This window comes from Callionymus lyra, chromosome 19, assembly GCF_982586985.1.
Source record: "Callionymus lyra chromosome 19, fCalLyr1.hap1.1, whole genome shotgun sequence".
Lineage (NCBI taxonomy): Eukaryota > Metazoa > Chordata > Actinopteri > Syngnathiformes > Callionymidae > Callionymus > Callionymus lyra.
The window spans coordinates 7,551,440-7,570,699 of NC_141836.1; the positions used below are offsets into that span (position 1 = coordinate 7,551,440).

Consider the following 19,260-nt stretch of genomic DNA (forward strand, 5'->3'; position numbering starts at 1 on the left):
GAGAGGAGAGCGGCGCGTCCTGCAAACTAAGCAGCTGGAATTGAAGAGTTCCCAGAATAGTCGGAGAACTCCACCCAGCGACCGCGCCCCGGAGGAGAGTTCACAGGCAGGTGCTGGAGGGAGGGGCCTCGGCTCCTGGTGCACAAACACACAGCGTAAGAGAAGCGGACGAAAACGAGGCGACAGTGAACGCAACACTCCGTGCATGTTGTCAAATGACCAGTCAAAAGTAACTCGCAGGTGCATCTTTACAGAAAGTTGTTTAGTGACTTAACAAAACTTTTTCCGACATACACGAGGTGGATTCATAAATGCACTGACGCTGCAGCAATGAGTTCACTGAGAGGGAGTGAGACAAAGAGTGCGTATTGAGTTAGAAAGCGGGTTTGACAGTGATTTTATTTGAGTTAGTTGTTTCACGTGTTTGAGTCTCATCTTCGGTTTAGTTCAGGAATGTCTGAAGTCCTACCAGATCAGCCAGAAAACACCTGGACACCGACTTGTCCAAAGTAAAAATGTGTTGATAGCATACATGGAATTTCAACTTGACTGGTTCGCTCTTTGGCAGAACTGGACGAGCCGGACGACAATTGTGACCCCGGGGGGTTCATGTCAAGTCGACTGAAAACGTTTTGGATCGTCTCTTCATCTGAAGATTGTGGTCTACAGGTCACATGTTCATTTGTCACCACCAGCTTAGTCATGTGATCAAAATAAACACGAGGTGATCATAGGTTGTTTGAAGAAGAGTCTTAAAAAGAACATGCATTATGACGTCTTGCTTCTCCGCACGTGCTGACATGAGCCTCATATATCAGATGTCTGACCTGGTCATCAAGACCTGGACCAGAAAGTAAAATGATCCGTCAGAGTTGGTCTTCTCGTGTGTGCAGGGACACACGTCTTTGCATTCCTGCCCGAGAAGGTATGAAGGCTGATCCATGTGTCGGGTGTGGTCGGAGCTGGTGAGGTCGGCCTGTCACATCTGTCCTTGTGACGTCAGCGAATCTTCTTCGACAGGCGGGTCACGACTTGAGTGAATAAATGCAATAATGAGCAACAGCCTCTTGACAGATCAGCAGGAGAAAGTTGTTCTCTGTAGAACTGGATCATTTCCCACCACGCCCGGCACCACTGCACTGCCAGGTAACAGTCATGTGTCGCCGAGGGAACCAATCTGAGTCTTCAGTCCAGCACGAGCTCGTCCAACCCAGAGGCTTCCTTCAATTTAATATGGTCCGTGAAAGTGTTTGAGACATATTTGGGGTCAAATACCAGATAAGATCAGATCAGCAGATGTGCATGCTGAGCTGTCAAGTCCTGTTTTTTCTATGAAAAAGATCCTTCACTGATAAGAACTTTTGACTTAAAACTCACTGTAGCTCCTCCTTTTGGAATCTTTCCAACAAGGTGGAGCAACACTACTACATATACAACTGCAGCTGTTTTCACATGTGCAACACATGCACTTCTTACAAACCTGATGCTGAACAGTTATTCATCTACTACAAATACAAAGTAAAAATAATCTGGACGTCACTTTACTTCCTTGTCCTTTGCATAAAACTCAATAAGAAATCGATATTTTCTCAAAAGTGAAATATTTCACATCTTTTAAAGAGAGAACAATCACCTTATTTCTAAAACTCAGACGTTTTTCTCGGGAGTGCAGTTCCTTTGGTGAGGAAACAGCGGCCTCAAGCGGCTAACAGATGTCACTGCAACAACACAATTAAATCAATATATTTCCCAAATCAAGAGACGCTGCAGCTTTTTCTTTTTTTTCTCTCACCTGCTATTGTGACACTTCAAAGTTACAATTCTCTGTAGGGAAAAGTTGTTAGCGTCTCAACACAAACGTACTTTCCTGCTTCACGATCTGCAAACACGTGATTTTATTATTAGTACAGCAAAAAAAGGCACAGAATCAGCGATCGAACTCAACAGAGAGAGTGACGAGGCAAACTGGCGAAGATAGTGTCGAGAAGGTGTACCAGAAATAAAATATATTACACAAAATTAGACAGAAGAAAAAGGTCAGTTTTGATATTGCCAGGACTCATCCACACGCCTGTGCACTCGTTCAGATCTGGAGAAGCTTCGTGGTGGAGGATCGATGGTCTCTGGGAAAAGGGAGCAGAAGATCCGAGAGTGTGGACGCAGCCTTAGTGTCGTCAGGTCCATTACCCCAGTGCACTGTGGGAGGTTTCGTCGTGATAAACCAGTTAAGAACACTAACTTGTCAGACTACAGGTAAAATCTGTTTTGTGTGGTTTTGATGATGCCTTCAAGGTCATTAAGAGCCACCTTGAAAGCAACAGATTGTCAGATTAAAACCTTAATTCGTTTTTTTTTCACAGGGGATCCAGCAGATCAGTGGATCATTGGAACGCTGACAGACACTGTACCGTGGAAACATTCAAACAAACAACTTAGTGTAACACCTCTCACCATGCTGGTAAATACAAAAAGGCTATAATATGGTTCTTTTGGCTTACAAAAAGTACCGTTCCAGGTGTAGTGTATACGTCCTAAACATCAGTGCTCCTCCGGGCCCACGCCACTTCTCAGCTCGCGCCGACCCGAGCGAGGGCAGACGACGCACTACTCCCGTCTAGCTGGGACTCTACAGAGCAGAGTTAGTCATACGACCGAAACAAGTTCAGTGGTCGGGGCACTAGGGGGCAGCACAGCTACGACCCCCGTGACCTCCGGGTATTGAACGCGATGTTCCTTTTCATCACGTCTTCGTCAGTTAAATGATACAAGATGGTGGACATGTTGACATCATGTCAGTTTAAAGGGGTTAAAGCATGTCGGGGGCCACAGAAGTCTGAGCAGGATGGTCTTTCGAAAAGTGTGTCAAGTGGCGACGACGTGAGCTTCGACTGAATAACGTCCTCATTCGAATACTTAAATCGCACCAACTACTTTTTAAAGGTCACTTCTACTTCTTAGCTGAGGTCTGATTGGCCCTCGCACACTCATGTAGTGTCTCGTGTCAGAAAAGCTGCTGTAATGTTAATAAAGAAAACAGCAAAATAAACTCAGTGGCTCGCTGCTGCCCCCTAGTGTTTTATGTCAATGAGGCAGCCAGCATCCTCGCATTGATAAAAACTTGCATCTCCACCCTTCTACATCCACACTATTCACTTAAGGTTATTTTTAAACGATAACTTGGGTAAAAATTGTGCTGCACAAATGATTTAAACACAAGTAGATATTCCTACCGTCAGCAGCATAATTTAGATCTCAAGGTTGTGACTTCTAAACGTCTCTTAAGAGGAGGAGGATGTCGCCAAACTAAAAAAAAAAAATCTCTCTTCAACGAAACATCCTGGACAGGCAGCTCAAATCAACAAGTTGATTGTCTTTTAAAAAATCGGTCTAAGAACGATGGTAGTGTGGACGAGGCCTCGAAGTAACAGTTCAAAAAACCCCGCAGAGGTTTCGCGACAAAGCGGCGTCCTTGTGATCCTCGTCTGGAGATAGTGTTCACGTGTGTATAAAAAACAAAAAAACAAAAACAGTCTCTGGGTGCACGAGGCGCGTTAGTCGTTGACCAGCCGATAGACGTGGTACTGGGCCCCGTGCTCGCTGGTGGAGACCTCGAACACGAAGGCGATGCAGAGGAGGGTCTCCTGAGTCTCCCGGTTGGACACGACCTGCAGACAAACGCCAGTAAATATCACTTGAATTTAACTCCATGTGGGTAGAAACTCACCTGCAGGATGGTGAAGTTCTCCAGCACACTGTTCATCATGTACTTCTCCGGCAGGTGCTTGAGTTTGTGGATGAAGTTGATCATGTACTCGCACATGGGCGAGCGGTTGATGCGGAACATGTACTTGCCTCCTTCCAGGTGAGCGTACTCCGTCTGAACACAGGGGGGCGTCAGCGACACTCACTTCCTGTATGCGTGTCTGAGCTCCTACCTCCACCTTCTCCACCACCTGCTTGCCAAACGAGCAGACTTTGGTGGAGACGCTGATGGTGATGTTCTCCGTCCCGCTGTACTGGCTGCTCACGGCGTAGAACGCTCCGGAACCTTCCTCGACGTCGCTGCTCAGATCGGCCTGAAGGAACCAATGAAACGTTCAGCGTTTCATCTCGTCTTGAACGGATTTTACAAGGAAAAACAAGCCACAGATGTGTGGCAAATATGGCGAGTCCTCACATGAGATCGTTGTAAAATAATAATAAAAAATTCTCCCTTAAACACATAAATGTATCAGCTAATATTCTATGTACCACAACAAAAACTTGCAAGTGAGAAAAATAGTGGTTGGATAAATGATACTTCACAACAGGAACCAATACTAATAGACCCTGTATTTACCGTATTTTCCGGACTATAAGTCGCACCAGCCATAAAATGCATAATAAAAGGAGGTAAAAACATATATAAGTCGCACTGGAGTATAAGTCGCTTTTTTGGGGGAAATTTATTTGAAAAAAATCAACAAAATCGAGTATAAGTCGCACCCCCGTCCAAACTATGAAAAATCCGGTACTCCCTTTGTCACTGGTGGAGGTACGTAAATAAAAAATAAATAAAAATAATAAACATTTTAAAAATAGCGATTGGTTACGACAGATTATTTAATAGCCAACTCAATTCAACTTCAGACTCATTTCATTGATTTAAGATTTAAAAATAAATCAAGAGGAATATAAAAAATACTAATAAAGTTCCTTTTTAACATATTTAGCTTTTTACTGCTTAGTTTCAAAATATCCATTAAAAATACATATTTGGTTTTTCCATGACGGTTTGCCACTGACCCAGAACTTGACCAGGAAGAAGGCGTTGTGCGGACCCTTCTCGTACAGCTCCTTCAAGCCGCCCTTCTTCTCCGAGAACTTGTCGTAGATCTGCCTCACGTCTATGGACTCCAGGATGGGGTCGCTGTAGCTCGGGGTCGACGGGTTGATGTGGACGAACAGGTGCTTGAACTGCGTGGACAGACGGGACACGTCAGACAGACTCTTGGGTCGACCCGGAGATCCGAGCGTCCGCACCGTCTCCCGGTCCCTCTGGGTCTCCATGAAGGCGCAGAACTCCAGGAGTCGTAGCTTGGCGGAGGCGATCGTTCGGTCCTGCCACACGGGGGCGGCGATGGCTGCCGGGCGGGGGGGAGGGAGGGGCTCGTAGCTGATGGGCGAAGGCACTGGCGCCGCTAACGTGGTGAACGGCGGCTGTGCAAACGGCTTGACGCTGGGAATAAAAAAAAGGGTACGATTGGATCAACAGAATCCACGAGCTGGAGACTTAAAAGTGAGACTCTTACTCTTGAGAGTGTCCCGGCTGTCCTGGGACGGGCCCCGGCCAGAACTGGAACGAGAGAACAATCGGGCTATGAGCACGACTTCTTTGAGTTACATCCATATGGTACTTCTGTACGAACGTATATCAGTGTCATCAATATTATTAATGGTTGAGTTTACGTTAAAAAGCTTTTTTTTATATTGAAATGTTTTTTTTAATCACTGTTTTTTAAATATAATTTAATCCAATATTTTCTATATTGAGAGGTCAAGAGTTTGACGTTGGAATTCCAATAATTAAAAAAAAAAAAACAGTTTAAAGGAATTAAAAATATTTAATTTAGAAATGTATTTATTTTTTAATTTAGAATAAAAAACTATTTGTAAACAACTCAACAAAACCATTTTCCATTGAATTTAAAATGCTACTTCTAATGAAATAAAAAAATATATATAATTATTAATTAGAATTAAAAACTATATACATGTAAAATATCATACCAGTTAAAAAAAATCATTTATTTTGAAAATGTTCAAATTATTGATTGAATTATGAATGAAAAAAACGAATTCAACTTTTCAAAATACAAATTATTATTTTAAAAAAGCCAAAAAAAACAACAAAATTTCAATAGAAAAAATAAAATAAAAGTTTCAACATTTTTAAATGAGGTCAGAGTGAATTTTAAACTTCTTTTTTTTCCCCTCTTTTTTCGTGTAAATGAAAACAAAATTTGAACAGCGTGTTGACACATTCGAGACTCTCATCGAAGTCAGACCTCGACACAAACAAGGTAGTCCACGTCCCTTTTCTCCTAATCTTAACTACTTCCCCGTGTGTGTGTGTGTGTGTGTGTGTGTGTGTGTCTCACCCGTACTGGGGGAGGAAAAGGCGTCTGGGGTTTCATCACGCTGGCCGATACGATCTGAGCCGACGACAGGTTCGCGACCGTCTGCAGAGCTTTGTCTTTGGAAACCTGGTCCTGAACGACAGATAAGAGAGAAACGCTGTCGAGCCCTTCTTTGGCAACTTCCTGCTTCTTCTTTTTTTTTTTTTTTTTAGAAATCATTCCAGATCAGCCGATTGGCCGGTCAGAACAACGAGCCAGCCGACAGACAACACAGAGCACGATGCAGAGACTACCGGGAGAGACAGAGGTGAGCGAAGCAGGGACAGGAGGAGGCGGAAGCAGCGAAGAGAAGAAGAAAGAGCGCGAGCCGTCACCAGGTTCTGACTAAAGACGCCGGGGGAAGAACTGAGCAGGACGAGCGTGGCAGCAGCTCTGGACACTAGCGGTGATGCCGGCCATTCCAGCACAAAGCCTGAAGCAGAGAAAACTGGGAGTGGAAACCAAAAACTTACCAAATTCATGGCCTACAGCAAAGGAAACATGTCATTAATTCATCTTTTCTCATCAAACACTCAACAGCAGCTTGAGGAGACAATCAAGAGAACAATCACAGAAACACTTCACAGTCATTGTCAGTGGAAAACTGTGAGTCTCTCCAGGGAGAAAGAGAAAGAAAACCACTTGAAAAGACTGGTACATTTGAACGGACGTATCGTTACGAACGGCCTGATATCATGTTCCCCTTTTTTTGTGAACAAAACTACAGCTTCCGTCCAACCCAGGGGTCAGTAACCCACGGCTGCAGAGAGTTAAAAAAAAAAACAATGACGTTTATATTTTTTTTATGTTTTGAATTAGTCGTTTATAAATATAATGAAATGGTATATTTATATACCATTATAGGTTATTTCTGTCAAATAGTATTGTTTCTAAAAATTGAAGATATAATCTTTTCAAATACACCTATATTATATTTAATCTTAATTTCAAAATATCTTCTTTTTTTCCTCTTCAATGAGGTGTTTTTTCCCCTCGTTTTAAAAAAAAAAAATTTGACATTTTTGAAGGAGAGTTTTCGGTTTGACAGGTTTGTGAGTGATGGACGTCACCGTGTCAGTCTTTTCACATCTTTAACCGACACCTGCACATTTTCCTAAACACCTTGAAAGTGAGGATAAAACTGTATCTTCACTCAATAACCAATAAACCGGTGGGATTTTATCCCAACATATGAAGCCGACTCTCACTGAATCAAGGTCTTCCAGCAGATGTTTTGGATCATTAATGGTAGAACAACAAGGGTTATAGCAGAATGTCTCACAGATGTGTGGTCATGGCATGTTCCAACACAAATACATGAGCAATATTGTGGTTTTTCTTTCATTAAAATTCAGAATTGAGATGACAATTGACTCTTAAATTCAGCTCAAACTTAGGAAGTGGTTTGCAAGGAACATTATGACAAGGTTTTCCATTCCCAGCGGGAACTTATACATGTCCTGCGACTGCCAACGATTTTACTACTCACAATTTTTTTTTAAAAACCTGTCCAAAAAGAGTAACAAATTATCTTAGATTAGACTTTTGCAAAGCTACGTCTCACTTCATTTTTAAAGGTTGGAGCTGTTGAGTCTAGTTTATTAAATATGTTCTTGAGAACTTAAGAATAATTTTTGGAGCTAGAACTTCTACAACACTTGGTTACTTCTTCAACAAAAGCTGCAGTTTTAGTTCCAAAAAGAAAGGGAACAGATGTAATCCAGGCTCGTCCGTTCCTTCAAAGGATAATCACACTGACAAGACTGATGTGTGCGACCGAATCACAAGTCAAAGAACGTCGATGGCAGAAGGAAACCACATGAAAGCTCTAACAGGAAGACGATAAAGAAGTGAGGGAAGTCTCCGACAGCGTGAGTGTCGAGGCGGAGGTTCTTCAATCGTGGTTGAAGACGATGGATCAATTAAAGGAGTGGATCTGGAATGTTTGCGTGTGTGTGTGTGTGTGTGTGGATGCGTTGATGTGCATTACGAGAGCTGAGAGCAGGACTCGGGACCAGCCAAGCAGCCGCCCCGTCTCGTGCGTCCTTCAGCCACAGGCCGGCTGAACGCTCGACAAACATCGCTGGCATGCGCCGCAAACCACTTTCTCACAAACGCACACGAAGAGTTGAAGGTTTGTGTCGAACGAGACACTAATGAGTTCAATAAGTGCAACACTGTGTTAGGCGGCAACACTCATGCAGCTCCCTCTGAAACCGGCAGCACTCTCTCACCAGAAGCCATTCAGATGCACCAAGCTCTTGACTTTACTCACACACATGCCAAAACAATACGACCACTCGTTCAATATCGCCGATCGACGCGTCGAGTCACGCGGTCGTGTTGTTATGGCGATCACGGCACTCGTCGGAAGCAGTGATTAGTTCGGATGCCGCTCGAGTTCATCCCCGCCACATGCAGATCTTTTGAAAGCTCCGTCGTTTCTTTAGGTCGAGTGGAGCCGACGGCTCACGGGTCAGTGGTTCAGTCACTCGGGGCCTCATGCAGAGCGAAAGCGGTTAGCGTGGCAGTCAGTGAGCGCGTGTACCTTGAGCTTAGACTGAATCTCGCGAGACTTTCTCTTGGCCAAGACTTGCAGGTGACTAGAGACCTGAAGGAAGACGGGGGTGAAGGACAGAGGACAGGAGGAAAAGAGAGAGAGAGAGAGAGAGAGAAAAAGAAGAAGAAGAGAGGACGTGACTAAGAGTGTAGTGGAAGTTGTGGTAGCGGGCACCAACCTTGATGCTCGCCTGGTATTCTCGTACCCTCTTCCGGGCCAGAACTTGAATATGACTAGACACCTGAGAAACCCAGGTTTAGAGGTGACACGGTCACATGGTCATTGTGTAGCAGCAGCAGGACAAACTTGACAAGACTGACACAGAGTTTCACTTTTTCCTCCGCCGTTTCTTGCTCGTACCTGTTTGCGTGTCCGCGTCTTCCCCGTGCGTAGTTTGATGTAGCGAGCGATCAGTTCGTTGCGGCCTGCGAGCGACAAAACAATGGAGTCGTGTCGGTGATTAAAGGTCATCATCGGAGAGACTTGTCGCTGGTTTAAAGATCACGATTCATTTGAGAATTAACAGGTTGTTCGAGGGTCAAAGTGCGGCATTTTGAGAACTTTCTTTAAGGTTGAGAGATGATGTGGAACTGGAAGAAGAATTGTTGTAAGAATATAGACATTTTTTACGTGTAATTGAACGTCTGAAAAACATCTGGACTCTCCTACATCACATTGACAGTTCGTGTCCAAAACATGGGGACAGACTTGACTTTGACGATGATTTATATCCGACAACGCAATGAATGCTACTTCAAAAACTGGTTGAATAACGGCGTCCGGAAGAAGCTCCTTGTGTCACGGTGACTCATCACTATATTTTTGGCTGAAAAAAAGAATCTCTGGCACAAATCGGTTGTTACATTTTACGATTAAATTAAGAACGTCGTGACATCTTTCAAGATCATTTTAAAGGCATAACGAATTTGTGATGCAAGAGAAAACTAAAGGCAACAAACTATAAAATAGCATTTCGATAAAAAGAAGAGTTGGAAATTAAAATGATTTAGAGATTTCTCCTCCCTGATATTCTCCTTCAGATGGTCAGGAAATGCATTTTAAAAACAGATTTTATTTTGTTTAAAAGCCATTTCCAATACACAACAGTACTATATGCTGTAAGGGAATCTATTGAAGGACTTTTTTAGGATGAGGCAAAAAGGCAATGAAATGGTTAATCATTTTCATCTGCCGTACCAGCCTCCCGTACTCTCCCCGACGCTGCTGCTGCTGCTGCAGAAGTGGTTTAAACAAAGGTCAACCAGTGAAGCTTCTCACTAAGCCAGGGTGAAGCCGTGCTGGGAAGCCGTGCCGAGTCACGTCACCTTTGACAAAATTCCCAAAAACGAGTGTGGGTGCGGGCTGACTCAGACAGGAGCTGTAATCCCAAAACAGGAAACATATTTGCTCAAGAAGCCACTTTGATTTAACTCCTTTAAAACTCTTAAGATCTTAAAGTCACTTGTAATATTGGGATGTATGTATTTAGATTTCAATACAGTTAAAACTGTGAGATTTGAGGTCGGCTCAGAGAGCTTGTGTTGACGTCCCACTTCCCTGATGACAGGTAATAAAAACACAGGATGGCCGTCACTGCTTCCACTGCAGTGAAACGAGTGGCTTCCGTGTCTTCGTCACTCGGGAGTCAGTATCCTGCCCCCCCCACGCACAGAGGAATGAATGACGCTTTACTAGTCCCCTCAATGAGGAGAGATTCTTCTAGAAGCCTTGACGATGCTAATCTTTCAGTCCATCATAAAACATGATGTTTTGGATGTTAAGTTGGTCACAAAATCAACAAAACCTCAGACAAAAAGTCAGTATTTACACACACAATGCTAACCAATAATCAGTCCTAAAACACATTCCAATGACCAACAAATAAGAGTAAAAACACCCCAGCCAGGGGTTCTTGGGATCAAAGAGACCCGGGTCACGTTGACTCACCGTACATCTTCCCCTCGTCTGACAGGATGATCTTCCTCCGGCCGCACGGAGGGTAGATGGCGAGAGCCTCCTGGAAGCTCTGCTCAATGTCGGGGCTCCACACGCCCTCGGGGTCGCCGTCCAAACCCCTGTCCGCGCCGTCCGCCAATCCGTCTCCATCGCCGCTGTCCTCCTGTGCCCCGTCCGGGCTGCCACGGCAACTCCACTCCGACGCAATGATGCCGGCTCCCACGCAAACACACCTGCAATAAAAGGGTTTTCAAAATGGCTTTCGGAGTCGCTTCGTGAATAAACAACGTCACCAGAACGTCGGAAATATTTCTCAGAATCATATCGATTCACTTGTTCTATAATTAAGTGTCCCAGCTACACAGGGTGACACTTAAGAAAGGTGAGAGCATACATAGACAACCACAACAAAGCTGACAAAACCTCCATCTTTCTTTTCAGAAATACTCATGTATTCTGGACCAGTGATGTACCCACAGCCAAACCTTTTTTTTTTTAAATTATTTATCTTTAAATCAGCGATGGTACAAAATAATAGTGGAGACAAGCAGGTAGGATATTTGGACAACATTCTAACAGGACAGTTGGAGGGGCCACGTTTGACATGTAAATATGTGGCCCTTAAGAAATAGTTCTAAAACAATACGACGTGTAAAAAGAAGTTTCTGCTAGTTCAACCTTCAATGTAATCCGTTCCTTGTTTTAGGACTTTTCCCTGCTTTTTGAAATGCATCTTTCCTCTTTTCTAATAAAGGTTTATGACCAGTTAAGACCCAAATCTGATCCCCCACTGACCCGCAACAACATCTACCAAGTTGTCGCGTCGGCGAGTCTCAAAAGGGGCTTCATACGAGGTCAACTCTAAACGCACAACTGCCGGATTAACTCTGCACCTACCAGGGCTGGCGACAGATTTCCAAAGACAAATGTCTCCACACTTCATCAGGAGGGAGGTCGGATTCATCTGAAGTCGAGTATTAATAGCGCTGGCATTCAGGGGTGACAGAGACGACACGCAAGGGTTGGATACGAGCCGAAACAAAGCTTGCCCAAGGCCTCGTGGGTCAGCCCAGCTGAGTGAAGCCTCGGTTATACCAAGCGTGAAATTGACATTCAGTCATTCACAAGACGGCGCTGGAGACTCCAGACCAGAGCGTCGTCGGTCCAGGAAACATGAGGAAATGATACATTCTTCAGTTATTGTTGAGGATGATCCAAGTCAGCACAACTGTGGGCTGCGTGGAGTGTAATGTTTTCCAGAGTGTGGTGAAAACCGGCACATCAGAGCTTCAGTGTGGTCGCAGTGCCCCCCCCTCCACACTGTGGTTAGCTAGTTTATTAGACACACTCAGCAAAGGGCTTTCCTATTTTCAATCACTGCTGACAGAACAGTGCTGTTGCCACGGTGACCCAGCAGAACCCAAAGGACTGGCTACGAAAACAGAGATGTGTAACGGACCCTTTTTTATTTTCTTAGTGGATCTTTTTAAGAATTTAAACCAAGACAAAGCACAAGAAGCTGCCGAAGGAGGTTCGACGTGGACCTCTTGCTTAGACCGCTGCCCCCGCGACACAACCATGAAGTAGAAGATATCCATTTAAGGAATTGATCAATGTGTGCGACCGCACTCGATCTGAGTCATTTTACACTGGGCTACAGATGACTAATTGTTAAGAAGACCAACAGAGTGTGGTTAAAAAAAATGTTGAGTACAAAAGGTAAAAAACTTCATGAAGTGGAAAATGGAAAATAAGTCATAGGTGGTGATAATCTTTTACAGATTAAGAAACAAAAAAAGACAGTTTTTGTCCTAATACTTTGTCTGTTTTTGTTAATAAACTAAAAATATATCATTAATGGCAGAGTAAAAACTTATGGATGATATCCTGCTGCTAGACTTTCACTTGCAACTTGTTGTGTTTGTTTCTAAAGCCCATTTTTCTGGTCTTTTCTCATGTAGTTTTGTTGTTAAATTCTAATTATATTTTCCGATGTGTATGTTATGCCTTGAACTGACAAAAGAGGTTTAAACAAAACATAAAAAGATGTATAAGTGAAACTTCTTGTCCGGAAACTTTTGCGTCCTAAACTATAAAAGATGATGACCACCTGGACATTTACAGTCAAGAGTACATAAATTTAAGTGGATCAGAACTTTTCTGGAGGACATACAAGTCAGGATCAGATCATTTCTATATATATTGAAAGTAAGTGAGTTCTAGGTATGTTTACGACCTGATATGATGGATAAACAAAACAAAAGTGTGGACAATGCTCCACAGGGAGATCCAAGAAGTGTACCGGAGGGTCACAGAAGTCCTGGTGAAGTGTATAAGGTTCTGCCGGGATCAGTATAGCTCTCTGTGGTCATGGGGTCAGGTGTTGAGTGAAGGGGCCAGTATAGCTCGAGCTAAATATAAGTTATGAGCTCAACAAACACTTTTTTTTTTTCTTTCTTGCCAGAGTGAGATCAAAACAGACACCGTGAGCGAGCAAGTCTCCACGTCTTCCTGTCACACACGACACAACCATCTGACATCCCCAGGAATGTTGTCTTCCCTCCTGTGATTTGAGTCAAACCTGTGGGACCTGTCTCACATGCTGCTGGAAACTTTCTCCAAGCTGCTAGCACACAATGCTAACTCAAGTTAGCAGACCCCCATGTCGCCACAAAAAAACACCACAATATTCACTTTAACTTGTCTTAAAGTTCGTGTAACTATGTTACGGGGGGAGCGAGAGTCAAGCGACGGGTGTTTTCAACGGTTTTTCCGCGTCTTTGCGTTGCTAACAAAGTGGAGCTAACGTGCTAGCTAGTTAGCTTGCGGGCTAATAATACCTCCACAAAGTGAACCAAGCCGCACAGACGAGCCAAAAACTGGGTTTGACCGGGGAATAGTTCCGGGCGGGATTCGTCGATCTGCCCCAACTGTGACACCGAGCTCTGATTCAGCAAAGCTGCAGCGGGGAAAAAAAATGCGAAATATTCCAAATATCCCAAAACTTCCAGGAAAGTCGGAGCGCAGCAGCTGCAGCGTGAAAGTTGCAACAACAAAGAGACTCACCGCAGAAGTTCTGCTCGGCTCTCACGCGCACACACGCCGGCCCGCCTGGTTCCGAAGTCCCCGCGACGTCCGGATCTCCCGATATTTGGGTCGTTGCAGCAGCAAAAAGCGAGTTTGACAGAGAAAAGGCGGAATGTCAGGAATGAGTTTTGGTATGAAGTGAACGCGCGGAGGAGAACACGGAGGGGCGGGGCCAGCGAGCCAACTTTTGGAGGGTCTTCACGCAAACCCCTCCCATGACGTCATAGAGTGAGACATTCATCCGAACCGAACCGAGTTCCCGAAATGATGCTGTGACGCGACCGTCCAATCAGAGTCAGGACAATAATATACATGGAACGTAAACTTTGGAACGTCACGCACATGTATGAACTCAAGAAATCATGAAAACAAACAATAAAACAATCTGTTATAAACTCATTTACTTTTAAATGTATGTTTTCAAACTAAAACATAATAAAGAAAAACTTAGATTTCTTGTCACATGATTTAGGATCTCAACCATAAATATGTATAATCTATAGTTCTTGGTAGAAAACCGTATAAAATAACTATTTATCGTGTATCATGGAATATACAATAAACTACCCTTTCATACTTATAATAAAAAAAAGAGTCTGTAAAAGCATGATAAATAAAGACAATTATACCATAAAAATAGATATTAATATCTATATTAAAAAAAAGTAATATGTATATAATGTAATAATAATGTATTTTTGCATAAAAAGACAAAAAAAGTGATTATAATATATATGAATATATATAAATATATTTTTTAATATATAAAATCTACTAAAAAACGTGCTGCAGACTCTCATTATTACTATTTTTTAAATAAATAACTTGAATTTAAAAGTGAATATGTCAAAAGGGACGTCCAGAGGAAGTTAAACTGTAAATATCCAAGATAAATTTAGTTAAAAACATAATAAAAGAAAATTATTGAATAATAATACATTTATTAAAATAAATATAAATCCCTAATTTCCCAAATAATTTTTTTTCCAAGAGATGAATAAAGTTTTATATTTTTGATTTTCTGGAACTCCTGTTGTGTTATCAGTTTTGTTTTGCCCTTTAATGTATATACTTTACTGAATATTGTTTTGATTGTTTAAGCGTTTTGTGACCCTGGTCTGGAAAAGCGCTATACAAATAAAAATTACTTACTTACTTATTTACTTACTTATATCATCCAATGTAACAAATACAATTTCATAGATGTTACTTATACAATGAAAATCAATGTTGTAAATGTCCAAATTCAGATTTTTTAAACACACACACACACGCTGTTGATTGATTATAAACGCTTACGTTCCGTCGATAACTCGACTAACGTGCACATGATCTCGCGCACAACACACTCAAGGACCCAGAGTGGAAGCGTCCACAACAACGTCCAGCTGAGTGACGTCAGCGGGCCTGTGCGCTGATCCCGGCTCAGCTGGAACCCAAAGGTAATTCCTACTTGACAAAACATCATGGGACTGACTTAAATCCTGACTCGGAGCTCTGATCTGCTGACAATGAGCGCTTGTTCACTGGCGCAGATTAAACACTGACATCGGATCAGAACCGTTTGTGTTGCTGCAAGTTCTGCTCGCTCTTCTAGTCAAGTGTGACGGGAAAAACCACCTGCGTCTTCAGTCGTAATCCATGTTTTTAAGCAACTTTAAGACTCCATTAAAATGATCAAAAAGATAAAATGGCCTCATAGACCAGTAGCAGTTGTTGGCCCCGACACTGTTGTCGTCCACCAGGATCGCCACAAAGTTGCTGTGAGATTTAAGAACTGTTTTACCTGTTTTAAGGACTGTTGTGAGATGTTCCAGGTGCAAGGTCGCAGGAGGAGGCCCCGGGACAGACCCAGGACATACATGGAGCGGACCTGGACAAAGAGTAAAATTAGAAAACTGATTCGAAACAATTTAATTTGGTATTATTTAGGTTAGGTAGAACTTTATTGATCCTAAATTGTTTTTTTTCCAAAACTATCCACAGAAAATACAGCAATTTTTCATAAAAAATAATCAAAATAAAATAAGAACAAGAACAAAGAGAAATAAAGAGAAAGAACAATAAAATAGTGTCATAGACCAGTATGTGTGTTATTACTTTTTTTTAAATAGTTAAACTCTAATTATAACTTGTTGAAATCTTTTATTAACATATTTTTGTCTCGTCTTTTGAATATGGTCATGTTTAGTCCGAGAATGTTTTCATTCCGCTGAAGAGGCCCCTGAATAAAAAAAAACTACTTTGATAGCATGAACATCTAAGAACCACTAGAGGTCGCCTTCACACAACAAACTAATAAACTGATTCCGTCTGTGGGCTCCTGGAAGTAAAATAAAAAGTGAGCAAGAGATAAAAAACCACAGATGGGCTGCAGAGTTATGAGCCACTGAAGCGGAAAATAAAGAGAAAAGCTTATTTTGAACATGTGGAGCAGACCACGAGTCTCTCTTTTGTGAGGGGGGGAGACAGCTGTGCTGGGGGGGGGGCAGAGGTGGTCTTGTCGTTCACCTGGACGGTCAGAGCGTCAGACTGAAGAGAGCCATAAAAAGAGAGAGATTTTATTTTAACTCCCCAGTCTGTGAACTCTGGAGGTAATTATTGACTTATTGGCTCCGCTGTGAAGCTCTCGCTCGTACTGTACGCCTCAGCTGTGACTATATTTGTCCTCCTTCTCTAAAGGACAAGAGAGTGGGGAGCTGGAGTCGTGCCAGAGGAGGCCGGCCCGCCGTGCAGCTGAAACTTTTTACAAGCAGGAAGAGCCAGAAAAAAAAGAAAGAAAAAAAAAGAAAAAAGAAAAAGAGTGAGACATCTGAGCTCTTTTCTTTTGACTGCTGCTGTCTCTCTGCTGTGCGCCTTTTCTAATTTCCTCGTTAAAGCCACACTGTATTTGCCCGCCTACATTGGCAGGGGGTAAGTGGACGGCCGGGGAGGCAGGCGAGGGAGGGGCGGGGTTGGCGTCGGGTTCAGAGGGTTCAGCTGAGGAGAGAAATAAATTCATAAACCACAAAGGAGAAGTGACGTCAGGTTGAGAGGGCTGGCCAGAGCCGCCGGCTGAATCTGAGCCTCCGTGGAAGAACCGGATTGTTGTGTGTGTGTGTGTGTGTGTGTGTGTGTGTGAGTACAGTTTGAATGTGTGTCGTCTCAGAAAAGGCTCATGTGGAGTCTGCTCGGCTGCCCTGCGTCTTTAAGAGTGAGTTCGCTTACCTGAAGATCAAGTTAAGATAAAGTAAATTCACACTATTTTTGTTTTCTGATCAACTTTTTTAAAAAAAGTTTGCTACCACTCTGGCTCAGGAACATGTCGAGTCCCGAACAGCACCTAGTAATGTTACACTAAACATGAGAAGTAAGTGTATTACACTGAATAAATCTTTAAAAACAACGACCAACTACTTAATTAAATCCAAAAACACACAAAATCAAAATATAACACACATAAGGAACCTTAAAAACAACAACTACTAAAGAACAAAATGATCAAACTACTAAACAATCCATAAACACAAAAACAAACCACAAATAATATATGACTTTAACATCAAATTGTTCTACACAAACAAACAAAAAAACGAAAATTACCAACAACACTAATTAGCATTTAACAAAAATAATAGTTTAGGAAAATTAAATAATGTAACACACAAAATAAAATAGTTACAATAGAAAAAGTGTGAAATGAGTTTAAACTGATAAACTAAGAATAAAAAAAACTAAAACAAATATATGATATTGTATTTATAATCATTTAAGATTGTATTTAGTTAAACAAAGATTGTGAAAAATATATTAAATATGTATAAACACAATGTCAAATGAATAAACACACAAACTAATCTCTTCATATAATTAAAACAATTTCAACAATATATGACAATAATAATAATAATAAATATGTTATTGTATAATATAAATATAAATTATTTAAACCAACAGCAAATAAATAAATAAACCTCAACAGAATAACTGAACAAAAACAAGTGAAACAACGACTCATCCATCACAAAAAAACTACTAAACAAAACATGACGTGTATTATTAATTATTGAGCAACGCTGTAGATCATTTGAACACATCATGAATCAACAGAAACTCATTAAAACACAATCACTAATCAAAAGTGCAAATTAAAAATGTCACGTTGACCATGAGAAGGAGACGAAGAAGAGGAAGATTTTACGAACACGGAAGCTTTTAGTTCCACAAACTAATGTCAAAGATGAGTCAAAATGTAGCTGATAATTCAACAGCAACGTCACTGAGACCCGTCAGAACCACACGACTCCTTCATCAACTCAACGTCCACTCGTCCGTCACGGCGGATAATGAACCGAGCAGATCACCGGTGGTTCCGTCGGTCGTGCGAGCGAGTTGGCTCTCGGGCGCCGAGCCAGCAGGAGTGAGTCTCCGAGAGGCCCCTCATCGATCCTCCCACGGCTCCCATATTTAACTTGATGAACACGAGGACGGCGACGCGGCCCCCGACGACAAAGTCAATCAATTTCCATTAAAACCGTTTTGTTGTCGGCGCCGAGGATGCGTGACATTGTCGAAGGACGCCGGGGGCGTCGCCCGTCCTTCCTGGAGATACGACAAAAGTGATCTTCCACCGCTCGGCAGTGGTCAGTGGCTGAAATGGATTTAAGAAAATGAAAGTTTGTTGTTTATATCAACGGAATCTGTGAAGTAGCGACAATTTCCATTTTCTTCGCTTGAAACGGTAAAAGTGACCATAGTGCTTTGCCGCCCAGCCAACCTCTCATAGCCGTCACTGTCTATAGACTTACTGTAGCAACAGATGTAGCATTTTAATACAGCATTCGAGCGAACAATCAGCCGTCACCTAATAGAGGAGCAGCGTGCAGAAAGGCATGATGGGAGTTCCCCGTTTTGGTAGCACCTTAAGTAGGCGGGTGAGGTAATGAGCGCGACTACATTCTGTGGTCGTGTTTTTCGGATAAATGACTAATTGTAACGACGCGATCAAAGGCAAACGCCACGACAAAGTGAAACATAGCGACGGCGACGAAAAGGGCGAGAATCTCTACTGTAGCCATTAATCCGATGATGCCAGATTAAAAGCTTTCACCGGGAACATGTTACATTTTCCTTCCCCCCCCCCGGGATTATATCACGAGTCGACGCTAGCGTTAGCATGCTAGGTGCTCGTCTAAAAAAAAAAAAAAATCTTCTGGAGAAGTTCATCCGGAATGATTTCGGACCCGGAAACGGAGTCGGGTGCGTGCGTGGTGTTGGAGGTGATGCAACAACATGGCGGACGCGTGGAGAGGGTCTCGCCTGAAGGCGGCGTGCTGGCGTGAGTACAGTAGACGGCGAGTTTTTTCCTTTTTTTTTTGGGGGGGGGAATGAACCTCGTGCAGCAGCAGCAGCAGCAGCAGCAGCTGTCCCACTGTTCTGTCACCGTCCACAACAATTCATGTCTCACTCTCTTTCTCAACTCTTTTTTGGACGACTCCTCCTCTCTCTCTCTCTCTCTCT

General features: G+C 42.7%; 1 protein-coding gene across 1 annotated transcript; it reads right to left on the reverse strand.

The window, feature by feature from the left end:
• Positions 1–96: 96 nt before the first annotated feature.
• tead3a (TEA domain family member 3 a) lies at positions 97–13,973 on the reverse strand. The gene is made up of 14 exons (XM_087782395.1): positions 13,741–13,973; positions 10,666–10,907; positions 9,079–9,143; positions 8,897–8,959; positions 6,632–6,643; positions 6,141–6,251; positions 5,292–5,335; positions 5,023–5,218; positions 4,786–4,956; positions 3,936–4,076; positions 3,725–3,877; positions 1,793–3,665; positions 1,634–1,718; positions 97–135 (listed from the first exon to the last, which is right to left on the reverse strand). The coding sequence occupies exons 2-12, from the start codon at positions 10,670–10,672 to the stop codon at positions 3,552–3,554; spliced, it is 1,077 nt and encodes a 358-aa protein (XP_087638521.1). The 5' UTR covers positions 10,673–10,907; positions 13,741–13,973; the 3' UTR covers positions 97–135; positions 1,634–1,718; positions 1,793–3,551.
• Between the last annotated feature and the right edge of the window lie 5,287 nt (positions 13,974–19,260).